A 14,137-nucleotide genomic window follows, 5' to 3' on the forward strand; every position below is an offset into this window, starting at 1 on the left:
AAATTAGAGGAGTATGGGATTAGCAAATACAAGCTACTATACATAAATGGCACCCCACTCCAGTACTCTTGCCTGGAAAATCCCACGGACAGAGGAGCCTGGTGGGCCGCAGTCCATGGGGTTGCTAGGAGTCGGAGACGACTGAGCGACTTCACTTTCACTTTTCACTTTCATGCATTGGAGAAGGAAATGGCAACCCACTCCAGTGTTCTTGTCTGGAGAATCCCAGGGACGGGGGAGCCTGGTGGGCTGCCGTCTATGGGGTCGCACACAGTTGGACACGACTGAAGCGACTTAGTAGCAGCAGCAGCAGCAAGGATTTATTGGGCAACATTGGGAACTATATTCAATACCTTGTAATAATCTATAATGAAAAATAATCTAAAAACTATATCTGAAACACTTTGCTGTATGTCTCAAACTAACACAATAAGTTAACTATACTTTAGTTAAAAAAGCCTGGATTCCCTTCAAATACTGCAAACTCCCCATCATCTCCTTTGGCCATTTGGGGGTTTTAGGCATACAGTTGCCTGGACACACACAGTCCTGGGTGCTTGGCTATGGAGCTAGTTGCATACTTGCAGGGAATTCTTTGGTACAGGAGGCAAATGCTAAGCCACATGTAAAGGAAGGAGGTGATGGTAATATACTTAATACTCTGTTGCAGAAAGACCCAACATGACTATTTAAACTTCTTAAGCAAATGAACCACAGGGGGAATTATCTGTTATATTTCGAAATTTTTTTCCCCCAAAAGATTCTTTGAAAAACAAGGATGTATATGTGCACCCTGTCCCCGCCGCCCCCCCCCCCCCCCCGCCTGCCACCCAAGGAGAAACTAAGCATTTTACTGGATTCTCAAAGGGACCCTGAAAGATTAAGGTTACTTCTTGGTGTGAGTAAATAGAATTTGGCTTTCAAACGCAAAGCTTCTACTTTGATAATATGTTTCCTGACAGGAAAGATCACATCTGAGCCTCTTTGCACTCTCTGCACCATGTAAAGCAGTGCCCAGCTCAGCAATCCATAGGGGTTCATTTGGACAAAGCGCACTGGTAGGGAAAGCAAGGCTTACCTGAAAATCATCACTATCCAGGGCCGACATCTCTCGGCATTGCCACTTGCCTTACCTGTCATGGATGTGCTCATTGGCAGCAGTTAATAGAAAGACTGTATCACTGTCTGAAAGGGTGGTAATTCTCAATATATTTGTATACTTTGAAATGTCCATATTCTTTTCCATGTGCAGCTACTATCACAGCTAACTTATTTGTATGGTGCTTAAATTGGTAATGATTTTATAGTAGATTCTTAAGAACTTCTATGGGATACATATGTCTTCCAGGGAGTGGGACTTCTGTGATGAGAAAACTGAAGCCTCGTTTCTTTCAGGCAGAAGTTCTGTTTCCTTATTCCTTCCCTTAAATGATTAAAAAAAAAAAAAAAGAGCAGAAGTCCTGTGAGATCCCAGAGATTCAAGTTTTAAAGCCGCAAAATAAACCAAGCAGGTCTGTAACAGCAGGAGACTTTTCTAACAAAGCTCACACGGTTTGGGTTGGGCTATCACCTGACCACTACAAAGTTAAAGAAAAAAAAAATTATTTTTCTTTTTTTAAAGTGACAGCTTACCTCGCTGGCTTAGCAAATATTTTTCCCTATTATAGTTTGTTTGGAAAAGAACGTAACTTGGAAGCCTTCTTTATTCTTAGCTCTTCCTCCCGCCCCCGACTGTACCATTAAATCCTAGCAAACAGGGTGACTAAAAACGATAGGGAATATACCAGTAATTACCCCCAAATTCCCCCCATTTTATGCATGCCAGCGCTTGTTACTTTTAAAAGTTGATTGTAATAATCAGTTCAGGGCTGGTCTCTCCTTGCAAGGTCACAGGCTGAGCATGCATTAAACTTTTGACTTTAGCTCAGGGGGTGAGGTAAACAACAGGACTATAAATATCTGAGTTTCTCACTGCGGCTTTGTGGAGCCGCCCAGCTGAGCAAAGAGAAAGGAAGCAAGCTGGTCGGAAGGGGTTGTGTAAGTAGGAACTTTGTGTTTTCCAAACTTGATTCCTTGCGAGTTTGGTAAATGATTAGATTTTCGGGTCTTGATAAAATGTTTTTGTCCTTAGAATAGATTTTTAAAAAAGAGATGGGTAAAGAAAATAAAGAACACAAGAGTCTGAACTCCGGGTGTAGTGGGGACATTATCAGTTCTAGCTGATTTTTGCCCTGCCTTCTGCACAGCTGAGGATAAAGATAGGGGCAGAGGAGGCTGGAGAAGTGGAATATTTTTCCTCTGCAAAAAGTTGTGTTGTTACATAGGCAATACTGTGTGTTCAAGCTTAAGTATTTCCCACTGAAATGCAAATGAGAGCTCTAATGGCAAAACAGCTGGTGGGTTTGAGGAGCAGAGACTGAGATCTGGTCTGTGTATAGAGTGCTGTAGAAATGTCCAGGGATATTGTGAACAATTTTAAGGTAAAAAAAAGAGAAAGCAGGTTTGGTTCACTGTGGAGAATAGTCATTCTTGAAAGAGTTAAAACCCATGTCAAAATCAGTGGTTATTGGTGCTTTTAGGAGAATGAGAAGGGGACCCTCAGAAGTGGGTCTGAGGATGCAGGGTAGGGGAAGAGGGTGGAAAATGTTTCTGCATATTTTGCCTTTAAATGGGGAATTTTAAACAAATATAGGTCTGTTTGTGGTCAAGAATCCAGGCTTGTGATTGTAAAGTGATGAGATTAGTGAAATTCACAACTACATTTTAATTGTTACTGCATTAAGTGAAGTTTCTCAATAGTGTCCGACTCTTTGTGACCCCACGGACCGTACCTGCCAGGCTCCTCCGTCCATGGGATTTTCCAGGCAAGATTACTGGAGTGGGTTGCCATTTCCTTCTCCAGATCTTCCCAAGATTGAAGGGATTGAACCCAGGTCTCCTGCATTGCAGGCAGGCTCTTTACCATCTGAGCCACAAGACCTTCCAGTAAATCTAATTCTATTTATCCGCATTATTTTATGTAGTCATCTGACAGCTGCAATCAATCAAAAGTTTATGTAAAAAGTGATTTTAAGAAAACAAAGTTAACAGCTTCTTGATTATAGTGATGGGAAAATCTCGAAGTGTGAACTCTGTAATCCACTACCCTCTGCCAATGGCTTTAGTTATTTTTTCATCAAAAAACTAAATGAGTGAAATAACCTTTTCATTTATATTCACTCTTCAGTCAGTTGGAATGCTGTGCAGAGTGAGGGTGCCAGGTGCCGAGTTTATGCTGAAGGGTCTGTAACTACTGAATTTATATTCTATAAAGTGGGGAAAATCTAGTCATTCTAGTAAGAAACAAAAGAAGCCTGAATAATTTTGATGTTTTCTTTGTCATTTTAGGGCATAAAAAACTCAATCCCCTCTGTCCTAACCTAGAGGGGTGGGGTGGAGGAGAGAGAGGGAGGGGGTATATCGTACATACAGCTGATGCATGCTGTTGTACGTGATGGAAAGCACAAAAACGAACATAACATTGTAAAGCAGTTATACTGCAATTAAATAAATAAATTAAAATCCTGAAATTCTGGCTACTGTAGTTACTAAAGGTGACCTATCTGAAAAGAGTCAATATATTGCTGTAGGTAAGAGGTCATGTGTTGGAATCGGTAGAACTGGTTTGAATTCAGTTTCCCTGTGACTTAGTACCTGTGTGGGACTTGGGCAAGCTGCCTAAACTCACACTTAGCCAGTTTTCCCAGCTGCAAAAAGAGATAATGGTCATATAGTTGTAATCAGGCTTTTAAAAGTTCTATCCACAGCTACTAGTGCCATAGAGCCCATATCAGTCTGATTTTAGCTTCTCTGCTCCCCTCTTACCTCTGGGCTCACTCTAGGTAATTTATCATTAGCTGCCTCCTCTCCCCCAACCACCCTGTCCCCAAAGTACTTTTACTTTTTTATCATAGATCAGTGCCTAAACATGTGCCAACTTCCTAGTTCTGGAATTTTGCCTTGATCTCCCACCGACCTTCATATCAAAATAAGCACGCTTATCTGGATGACCCGATTCACTTGGTGTGTCTGAAATTAAAAATTAAATGTATGGATTTTTCTTTCTCTGCTCATCTCTGCTGAATATGTTCTTTTTTCCACCACCTAGCTACAGTTTATGTGTTTTATTTGTACCTCTCTGCAGAGAGCTCTGGCCCTTGTTTTGGGAATATTTCTCATCATGTATTTAACTTTCCTACTCAGAGGGGTCATTTTTTTTTTTACCCAAGAACATGCCATCTAGTCACAGGAACTTCCTGAAAGTAGTGGTAGCCAATAAGTAGACTCATAAGAGTGTAGATTTCAGTGAATCTTAAGCGGTACAAGGCCCAGTGATTTGTAGTATTTCTTCCTGACCAGGTGTCTTCTCATTGGTCCGTATTGGTCTTGGCTATAATAGCAATATTTTGGCAGGCAATAACATCTGAATCTCATGTTGGCAGACTGCCCTCACTGCCACCTCCTTTCTTCCTAAGTTCTCTTCCCATGATGTCTTTTCATTTCTATGCAGAATTCCCTATGTACCCTTCCTGTGCTTAGACTGGTAGAGGAAAGAAAGAAGCAGTCAGAACTTGTTGTATCTCAAAAATCAAATCATGTCTACAGAATGTTACTTGGTTGTAGAGGCTGTATTCTCAGAATTTCCCTAGACATGTATTTTCTCCTGGACATATATCTTCTACTAGAGAAGCACTTGACTGCCTGTTCAGGCTAATCTTCATAGCAGGCTTATTCAAGTATCTCGCTAAGTCAGATAGTTAAGAGGTGCTTAGGCAGCTTCCCTGACTTGGGCTCATCTTTCCCCTTTACAGGGAGATTTGGTGCTAAGATTCCCAATACAAAGAACCTAACAACATGGAGACAGAATCCACTGGCTAGATATTTGTAGAAAGTAGAATTATACCTGCTGGTTTATAGAGATTCCTTGTTACAACTGTGAAGATGACAGAAAGGTTTTCTCTTTCACAGGACAACCCGAGCCATGTGGAGAGGCCTGGGGCTGGCTCTGGCTCTCTGCCTCCTCCTAACCGGAGGAACAGAGAGCCAGGGCCAAAGCTCCTATTGTAAGCAACCTCCACCCTGGAGCATAAAGGATCAAGAACCTATGCTGAACTCCTATGGTTCAGTGACCGTGGTTGCTCTTCTTCAAGCCAGCTGATACCTGTGCATTCTGCAGGCATCTAGGTAAGGTAGTCTTTCTGTGGTCTAGAATTTCTTAAGGGGATAGCTATTCAATGGATACATGCAAAAAACAATAAAAATAGAAAAGATATATTTACTAAATTGCATTAAAAAAAAACTATATTAGTTGGCCTAGAACATGTTAGAAGAGAGAAGACAAGGGGGATGTTTACAGTGGCTTTCCTGGAGCTATGTAATTTTTTTTTCTTTTTGTGTACCTATATTTTATAGTAGCCTACTAAATATGCATTACTTGTGTAAGGAAAATGTTTTAAATTGTACTCCTGCAAATGGATTAGTTATTTCAATATAGGAAGCAGATATGAGAGCTTTGCCAGAGTAGAACAAACATTATACTTGCCACGAAAGGTCTTGAGTCATTTAATGTATTTATAAATATATATATTTGTTGGGTTATTTGCGAAATACTTGTTGGGTACAATTTCTCTGTAACTGGGAGATGGATTAAAAAGATACACACTTCATAGGATTCCTTTGAGGACCATATGGACTAATGTTTGTGCAAGCACTTGGCATATAGTTTTTACTGAGTATAAGAGTTCAATAAATAATTAGAAAAATAGAAAGAATAATTAGAAAAGTTTGTCTTTTAAAACAATATAAAAAAGAGGTCTGAGTAAGTAAAAAATAACAAAAGGGTTTCATGTAGGGAAATAGAGGAGATAGGGAGAAGTCACTAATTAAATTATTCCTTTTTTTGTACTTTTTCCAAATATGTTAGATTGGAGGACCTGCGAGTAAAACTGGAGAAAGAAGGATATTCTAACGTCTCCTATGTTGTTGTTAATCATCAAGGAATCGCTTCTCGATTAAAATATGTGCATCTTAAAAATAAGGTTTCAGAACATATTCCTGTTTACCAACAAGAAGAAAACCAACCAGATGTCTGGACTCTCTTAAATGGAAATAAAGATGACTTCCTCATATATGACAGGTGTGTACCCACCTTTATACACACGTGCATGAACTGCTGCTAAGTCACTTCAGTCGTGTCCGACTCTATGTGACTCCATAGACGGCAGCCCACCAGGCTTCCTGTCCCTGGGGTTCTCCAGGCAAGAACACTGGAGTGGGTTACCATTTCCTTCTCCAATGCATGAAAGCGAAAAGTGAAAGTGAAGTCGCTCAGTCGTGTCCGACTCTGTGCGACCCCATGGACTGCCGCCTACCAGGCTCCTCCGTCCATGGGATTTTCCAGGCAAGAGTACTGGAGTAGGGTGTCATTGCCTTCTCCGAAGTGCATGCACACCCACCCCCAAATTACAATATACCTGCTTCATAGTTAATGTAATAAGTGATTTAAAATAAAACATCTGCTTTTATCTTGTTACCAAATACTCAAAGTGAGCCCATTAGAATGTTTGGTTTTGCCAGATGACTTCCTTTTACACAAAAGAATTCACCACTCCAATAGGGAAATAAGCAAAATTGACTACACTTTCTTCCCCCTGTACATTAGCATTCTGATTAAATAAAAAGAAAAATCAATTCGTACCTTTTGTACAATTCTCACTTAAAAATTTTGCAGATGAATAACTGTACTTTGCAGACTACTGGCTTATCTCTAAAATTACTATTAATACATTTTAAGGTTATATACCTGCATTTCTTAACTATAAAGTATGTTAATCATTTAGGCATAATCTGTATGAATCTGATTTTGATTACATGAATGAATAAAATGTTTGTATTATGAAAGAACTTCAATGCATACATTATTTGCTAGCATCATTTCTAGTTGGTGCTGGTTTGTTTGTTTTTTGGCTCTTCAGGGATGGTAAGCCAGACTCTGCCTAGGTCTGAGACCTACTTGGTCTTACTCTAAGTATTTTTAATATTACATGTTATTCTTTTAGGACTGCAAGCTTCTAATTTAATCTGTTGCAAAGTTTAACCTTTTGATATTCATATAAAATTGTATGTACAGGATAAAATGGGGGCAAGGACATTTAAACTCCACCATTTCTGAAAATGCCAAGTGTATTTCCATTTCTTTCATTGTGCTGAAATTTTTGCTACATCAGATTCTTATTCAAATCGGTGGGCTACTGGCCAAGACTTGAGGATCTTTCTCATTATGCTGTGATTTCTTATTGTGTGGAATTTGTGCTGCCTTAGCAGTTATGAAAAGATCATGTGATTTGCAGACCTGATTTATGAGGTCAGTGGTTTGAACTTTGATAGAATTTATGAGTCAATTACAAAATTGTATTTGACCAAATCAAAATAACTAACCACATAATTTTGACATTATTTATTGTGACATATATCTATTTCATTTTTCACAATGCTAGTATCAGACTCACTGTAGTCTTTTTTTTTTCTTTGAAACTTCTTATTTTGTATTGGGTTTGTATTATTTTGTATTGCTGATTAACAACATTGTGGTATTTACAGGTGAACAGTGAAGGGACTCAGCCATACATACACATGTGTCTATTCTTCCCCAAGCTCCCCTCCCATTCAGGCTGCACATAACATTGAGCAGAGTTCCATGTGCTATACAGTAGGTCCTTGCTGGTTATCCAGTTTATAGCAGTGTGTACATGTCCATCCAAAACTCCTTTACTATCCCTCCCACCTGGCAACCATATCAGACTCACTAGTCTTGTCATGATCTGACCTGGTATGCAGTGCCAGGAAGCTTGAGATCCCCTTCAGGGAAATTTACTAAAGTTATGAAAGGGTCTTATAACAGTTATAAGACCATTAAACCTACAGTCTCATGCCAGATGGTGCATGAGTAGGATCATGACACTGAAAATATTGTTCACTTCAGTTTAGTCACTCAGTCATGTCCAACTCTTTGTGACTCAGTTCTTTGCATCAGGTGGCCAAAGTATTGGAGTATCAGCTTCAGCATCAGTCATTCCAATGAATATTCAGGACTGATTTCCTTGAGGATTGACTGGTTTGATCTTACAGTCCAAGGGACTCTCAAGAGTCTTCTCCAACACCACAGTTCAAAAGTATCAATTCTTCGGTGCTCAGCTTTCTTTATAGTCCAACTCTCACATTTTGACTAGACGGACCTTTGTCAGCAAAGTAATGTCTCTGCTTTTTAATATGCTGTCTAGGTTGGTCATAACTTTTCTTCCAAGGAGCAAGCATCTTTTAATTTCATGGCTGTAGTCTCCATCTGCAGTGATTTTGGCACCTCCCAAAATAAAGTCTGTCACTGTTTCATTGTTCCCCCATCTATTTGCTATGAAGTGATGGGACCAGATGCCATGATCTTAGTTTTTTGAATATTGAGTTTTAAGCCAAAATATTGTAATGACTGTTATATTTTTCAGATGTGGCCGCCTTGTATATCATCTTGGTTTGCCTTATTCCTTCCTAACTTTCACATATGTAGAAGATTCCATTAAGACTGTTTACTGTGAAGATAAATGTGGAAACTGCTCTCTCAAGGTATTTTTCTCAATTATTTTTCTTTGGAGAAAAAAGGAAATCTTTTAAGAGCTATCTAAGTTAGTGTTTCATGACTAATTAGCTAAATCAGCGTTTCTTTTGATATACTAGAAATAAACTACAATAGTCATTTTTATAATTACCTATACTTCCTGTTATGTAACATACACTTTAAAACATCTTTTCAAGATTCATATTGCTTTTATCTAGGAGTTTAGAGAACAAAAATCAATGCAGCAACGTATTTTAATTACCACCAAATGATACTGCATGACTTTAAGTGCTTAAAGAATTCAGCCAACATAAAATACACTATTGCAATATTATGAATGTGCTCATATAAGTACATAGTGATAGCAAAGATTATCCATGGCATTACCTGAAGTGGAACAGGCCCAGATAACTACTTAATTCACCAAGAATGTAAGACTGTCAGCTTTTCTGTGATGCTCTTACACAATGCACTTGGAATTACTGATACTTTTTTAAAAATCATTTTATTTTTAAAATTAATAACTTTATTTATTTTTTACTTCTTCACAACCACTAGAATATTTATTCTTTATGAGAAACACTATATGTATGTATGATTTATAAAAAAGATACTCAAAGAATTGATTTTAACTTATATTAACTAAACTTCTTATATTAAATAAACTTCTTTTCCTCTCAGATTGAGAAGGAAAATAACTCCAAACAATGTTTCTGTGACAGAGCAAGTTGGCAAAATTTGAACTCTGGTTCAAAAATAATTTAAAATTTTTATTTATGAGCTCTGCTTCCTTTAGATTTTTCCCAACTCTAAAGAAAGCCATTCACATTCTAATGACTCACTTAAGTTAATAAGAAATCCAACAGTTTAGTTTAATTTAGATGTGTCATTCTTCACATTTTAATCTGCATAATAATATTGTGAGGGTTATTTTACTGCTTTTACAGATGAGACTGAAGTAAAGCAAGTAAAGCACTAACTCAATTCTAACTTATACTCAGTGCCTAATGAATGTTAGCTATGTTGATTCCTATTTTGGGATTTGTTTCAGTATTTTGAAATTTGGAAAATGCCTAGTAATTATAAATATTAGCAGAGTTAATTTTATTGGCTCTTTTGAGTTATCAGAGAGGAATTAGTTTGTTTCAGAAAATAATATTAGATTCTATGCTTTGTTGACACTGGTGTGAAAGGTTCCGTTTGGTAAACTGATTTTAGGATTTGATAGTTGTTTGATTTTACTGCAGTCAATCTAAGTTCTTTTAACCAGTTAGTTTATTTAGTTTTGCTTCTGCAGATATAAATATAGTGGTTTTGTTTTCTTTTTAAGCTTTATGTATCTCTCAAATTCTTCCTCAGAATTCTTAAAAATTTAGGAAATGCTCTTAATAAGGAAAGGAAAATTTGAATTCTGCTGTTGATTTAACTAGTATAGAAGCTTAAGTAAATTGTTAAAGTTTTAACTTACATTTTTAAAAATCTATTTTCAAAACATTTACATTGATTTATTTGCAAAATGTTTGAAGATTCTTTAGTTAAATGCAAACTTTGTACAAGAAGCACTTTATAATTAGGTATGGATGGGAACCAAATTTTAATAAAATGTCTAGGCGTTGAGGCTGAGATCAATTTTTTTTTCTCTTATTAATACGATGCCGGAAACACAAAACCAGTTGAAATCTAATTAAGCAGTTTGACTTTCATATATGTTAACTCCAGAATTCATTTTTTCATGCACTCTTGCTAAATCTATAAATTTGTTAAGTGATTTATAAAATGTATTCCAGACACTGGAAGATGAAGACATCTGTAAAAATGTATCTCTGGCTACCAAGGAGAAAACAGCTGAGGCTTCACAGCGACATCACCATCACCATCCCCACCCCCATTCCCACCCCCATCCCCATCCCCATCCCCATCATGGGCATCAGCTTCATGAAAATGCTCATCTTTCAGAGTCTCCAAAACCAGACACACCAGATACCCCTGAGAATCCCCCTCCTTCAGGTCTTCATCACCACCACCATAGGCACAAGGGTCACCAAAGACAGGGGCACTCAGATAACTGTGATACACCAGTAGGAAGTGAAAGTTTACAACTTTCTCTTCCACAAAAGAAGCTCTGACGAAAAAGATGCATAAATCAGTTACTCTGACAGTTTCCCAAAGATTCAGAATCTGCTTTGAGTAGCTGCTGTTGCCACTGTCGACATCTGGTATTTGAAAAAACAGGATCTGCAATCACCTGACAGTGTACAGAGAAGCTCCCCTCTTTGTGTAGCTGACAGGGCCTTTTGGCGGAGGAGAACGTCATTGAATCTTGACAGTGACGCTTGCCTCCAGCTGCCTGACAGGCAGCAGGTCAGCAGCTCAACCCCACAGAAGCCAGCACCAAGTGAAGCTGAAAAAATAAGGCCAAAATGTGAAAATGACCTTCAAATTAAATATATGAAATTGGATATATTCCCCAAGTCAATCTACAGAATTACATTTCCAGCATTTGTATAAGCTACATAATTAATAGTGATCCAAAAACAGGAATTGGATTTGTGCAAACATGGAGAAATTGACTTCCACACTTTAAAATTTAAGTCAAAGAAATTTTGACCCAAACCATATTTTTATTCAGCTGAAAGGTGGTTGCAGCATTTGGTTAATATGTTTTTCTTTTTCTTTTTCCAGTATTCTACTTGCATTAATGAGAACAGAAACGTAAACTATAACCTAGGGGTTTCTGTTGGATAGTTGGCAACTTAGAATGGAGGAAGAACAACAAAGACATGTTTTCCATTTTCTTTACTTATTTCTCAAAACAATATTATCTTTGTCTTTTTAATCCTAGGTTTTAAACAGATTAAACCTTTAAAGCAAGAAGTGAATTCTGTCTCTTTAGACCCAGAAATACTCACACATGAATATTTTGCTATGACTACATTTTAGATATCCATTTATACCTTTTTATATCTAAGACTCATATTTTGATTTTTACTATCATATATGAATGAAGCCTTTATATCTTGTTTTTTTTAATCATACTCTTTAAATTTGAGATTGCCAATCTTGAAAGATAGATGGGAAAAAGATAAAAGAATGTTGTCTGTTGATTGCTTAGAAAGTATTTCCATAGTCAGTGATGGTTCAATAGGCAAACCAGGTCCTATAAACCTGAATTTTTTTTTATGGTTAATACTATTAAGCAGAAATGTACAACAGGACTGGCAAAAATGTGGATGTTTAAATTCAATAAAAAAGTTTAAAGCTTTTTGTTTTCATTGTTGTTATTACTTAGGTAGTACGTTATATTGACAATTAAAATAAATTTTGAAATGCTTTTAAAGAAATAAAATAGCAACTGATGAATCTACTCAAAACCGCCTACGCTTAAAGTGAGGATCTTTGCCAACAAGTTTAACTTGAGAATCTTTGCTGACAGAGAGGCGTTGTTCTAAATCACGAATGGTATTACGAAGAACTGCAATCTCCTTGTCTTTTTCTTGCTGAAGATGTTGAAGTTTCTAAGTGGAGCAGAACAATTTTGTTATTGCAGTTCATAAATAATACAACCAAGCATTAATACAAGGAACTACAAAACAGCAAAAATAATGCTTCTGGTTTAAGTAGAAGAAGGTATTTAAAAAGATACCATATTTTAAAAGGTCTATAATTTTGTTTTTGTAGGCATTAACAGGGTAAAACTGGTGTAAGGACAAAAAACACACATTAGCACTATTTGTTGAACAAGAATAAATATGCTATCTGAGTACCTAAACAACTTCAGAATAGTAAGTCAGCTTTAGTTCCAAGTACACTGTGGAATTCCTGAGATAGTCCAAAGAGTCAAAGGACTTGTCTAATGTTTTAATTTACTACTAAGATTTACTAGTTTAAATTGAAAGTGACTTACAAAGATTATTAAAAATTTAATGTCTCATAGTGGGATAAATATATTTTCAGGAAAACTACTAAGTATATTGTTTCAAATATAACTTTTATGGAAACACATTAAGAATTTTTTTGAACAGTCATGGAAGAAAAACTCACGTACCCTTTTGTAGATACTGTGTGGTGAAACAGTAGAATCTGGATATGATTTTGTTTTAGTTTGAACTCTTGCTAGCTTGGCATCAAACTGAATCAAGTTTAAAAACAAAGTTGAGAACATTCTAGTTAAATGAAACAATTGTTTCTATAAATATAATCCACTATATTCTTAGATGTATAGTCTGTAGTTCAAGTGTATTCACTGTATAACAGAAGATAGAAAAGTCTTCAGAACAAGGATTACCCAAACAAGATTGACACCAGCTGCACTTTAAAATTATCTGGGCAGGTTTTTTAAAGAACCGAATACCTGGATACTATCTTAGAGATTCTGGGGTGGGGTCAGGAGCATTTTTCCTCAAGACATCCATTGATTCCATCATGTAGGGTTAAGAATCTAGTTAACTAGGGTTGAGAATCTCATGAACTTAAAGGTAGATAAAAATACTTTCATATTACTATGAGTGTATTTTGTAAAGAAAATGTAGCGTAATCAACAGTCATGGGAAAACATTTAAATACCCTTCTATAGAAACTGTGAGGCTAAAGAGTAGAATTTGGATATGATTTTACTGATTTAGTTTGAATGCTTGCTGGTTTGACATTAAGCTGTATCAGGTTAAAAAAATTCTCATGGGCCATTCTTACAGGTCATGTTTTTTTTTTTTGCAAAATCTTCCATTATTTTTCCTTCAGGTTGAGTTTATTGTAGCCTCAGTGCGAACTAAGAATAAACTCAGTGAGATCCTGTTCTGCTTTGGGGAGAGAATGGATAGTTACAATGAAGATGAATAGCAAGTAAAAGTCGCTCAGTCGTGTCTGGCTCTTTGTGACCCTATAGAAGGCAATGGCACCCCACTCCAGTACTTTTGCCTAGAAAATCCCATGGATGGAGGAGCCTGGTAGGCTGCAGTCCATGGGGTTGCGAAGAGTCGGACACGACTGAGCAACTTCACTTTCACTTTTCACTTTCATGCATTGGAGAAGGAAATGGCAACCCACTCCAGTGTTCTTGCCTGGAGAATCCCAGGGACGGGGGAGCCTGGTGGGCTGCCGTCTATGGGGTCTCACAGAGTTGGACACGACTGAAGCGACTTAGCAGCAGCAGCAGCAGACTATATAGTCCATGGGATTCTCCAGGTCAGAATACTGGAGTGGGTAGTTGTTCCCTTCTCCAGGGGATCTTCCTAACCGAGGGATCGAACCCAGGTTTCCTGCATTGCAGGCAGATTTTTCACCATCTATCTTTCTACACATTTATTAGGAAAAAAAAAGTTATTTATTGTAAATGAAAAACTTCCAGTTGGTTCATCAGGGTTTCACAATTACTGCTGAGGAGAGAGTAACATTAAGGATTAAAAACACTCTCCCTACTGCTAGAACGGTAGACTTAAAAGGGCTGCATAGACTCAGCTGTCAAATGTAGGTAATCTTTGAGCTGTCTCTGCA

The 14,137-nt window shown here is 37.3% G+C and overlaps 2 protein-coding genes across 4 annotated transcripts in view; one reads left to right on the plus strand and one right to left on the minus strand.

The window, feature by feature from the left end:
- The first annotated feature begins 1,891 nt into the window (after positions 1-1,891).
- SELENOP (selenoprotein P) lies at positions 1,892-11,909 on the plus strand. Its single transcript, XM_055554868.1, has 5 exons — positions 1,892-2,037; positions 5,008-5,223; positions 5,963-6,175; positions 8,538-8,655; positions 10,435-11,909. Exons 2-5 carry the CDS (start codon positions 5,021-5,023, stop codon positions 11,089-11,091), a joined length of 1,191 nt encoding a protein of 396 aa, XP_055410843.1. The 5' UTR covers positions 1,892-2,037; positions 5,008-5,020; the 3' UTR covers positions 11,092-11,909.
- A 17-nt stretch (positions 11,910-11,926) lies between these two features.
- CCDC152 (coiled-coil domain containing 152) overlaps positions 11,927-14,137 on the minus strand; it is a 39,976-nt gene continuing 37,765 nt past the window's right edge. For all 3 annotated transcript variants that reach the window (XM_055554871.1, XM_055554869.1, XM_055554870.1), the window contains 2 exons: positions 12,693-12,776; positions 11,927-12,162 (listed from right to left, as the gene is read on the minus strand). In XM_055554871.1, coding sequence (XP_055410846.1) covers positions 12,013-12,162; positions 12,693-12,776 — 234 coding nt within the window. In that variant the 3' untranslated portion in view covers positions 11,927-12,012. The remainder of the gene's footprint in view (positions 12,163-12,692; positions 12,777-14,137) is intronic.

The sequence above is a fragment of the Bubalus kerabau genome, chromosome 18 (genome assembly GCF_029407905.1).
Source record: "Bubalus kerabau isolate K-KA32 ecotype Philippines breed swamp buffalo chromosome 18, PCC_UOA_SB_1v2, whole genome shotgun sequence".
NCBI lineage: Eukaryota > Metazoa > Chordata > Mammalia > Artiodactyla > Bovidae > Bubalus > Bubalus kerabau.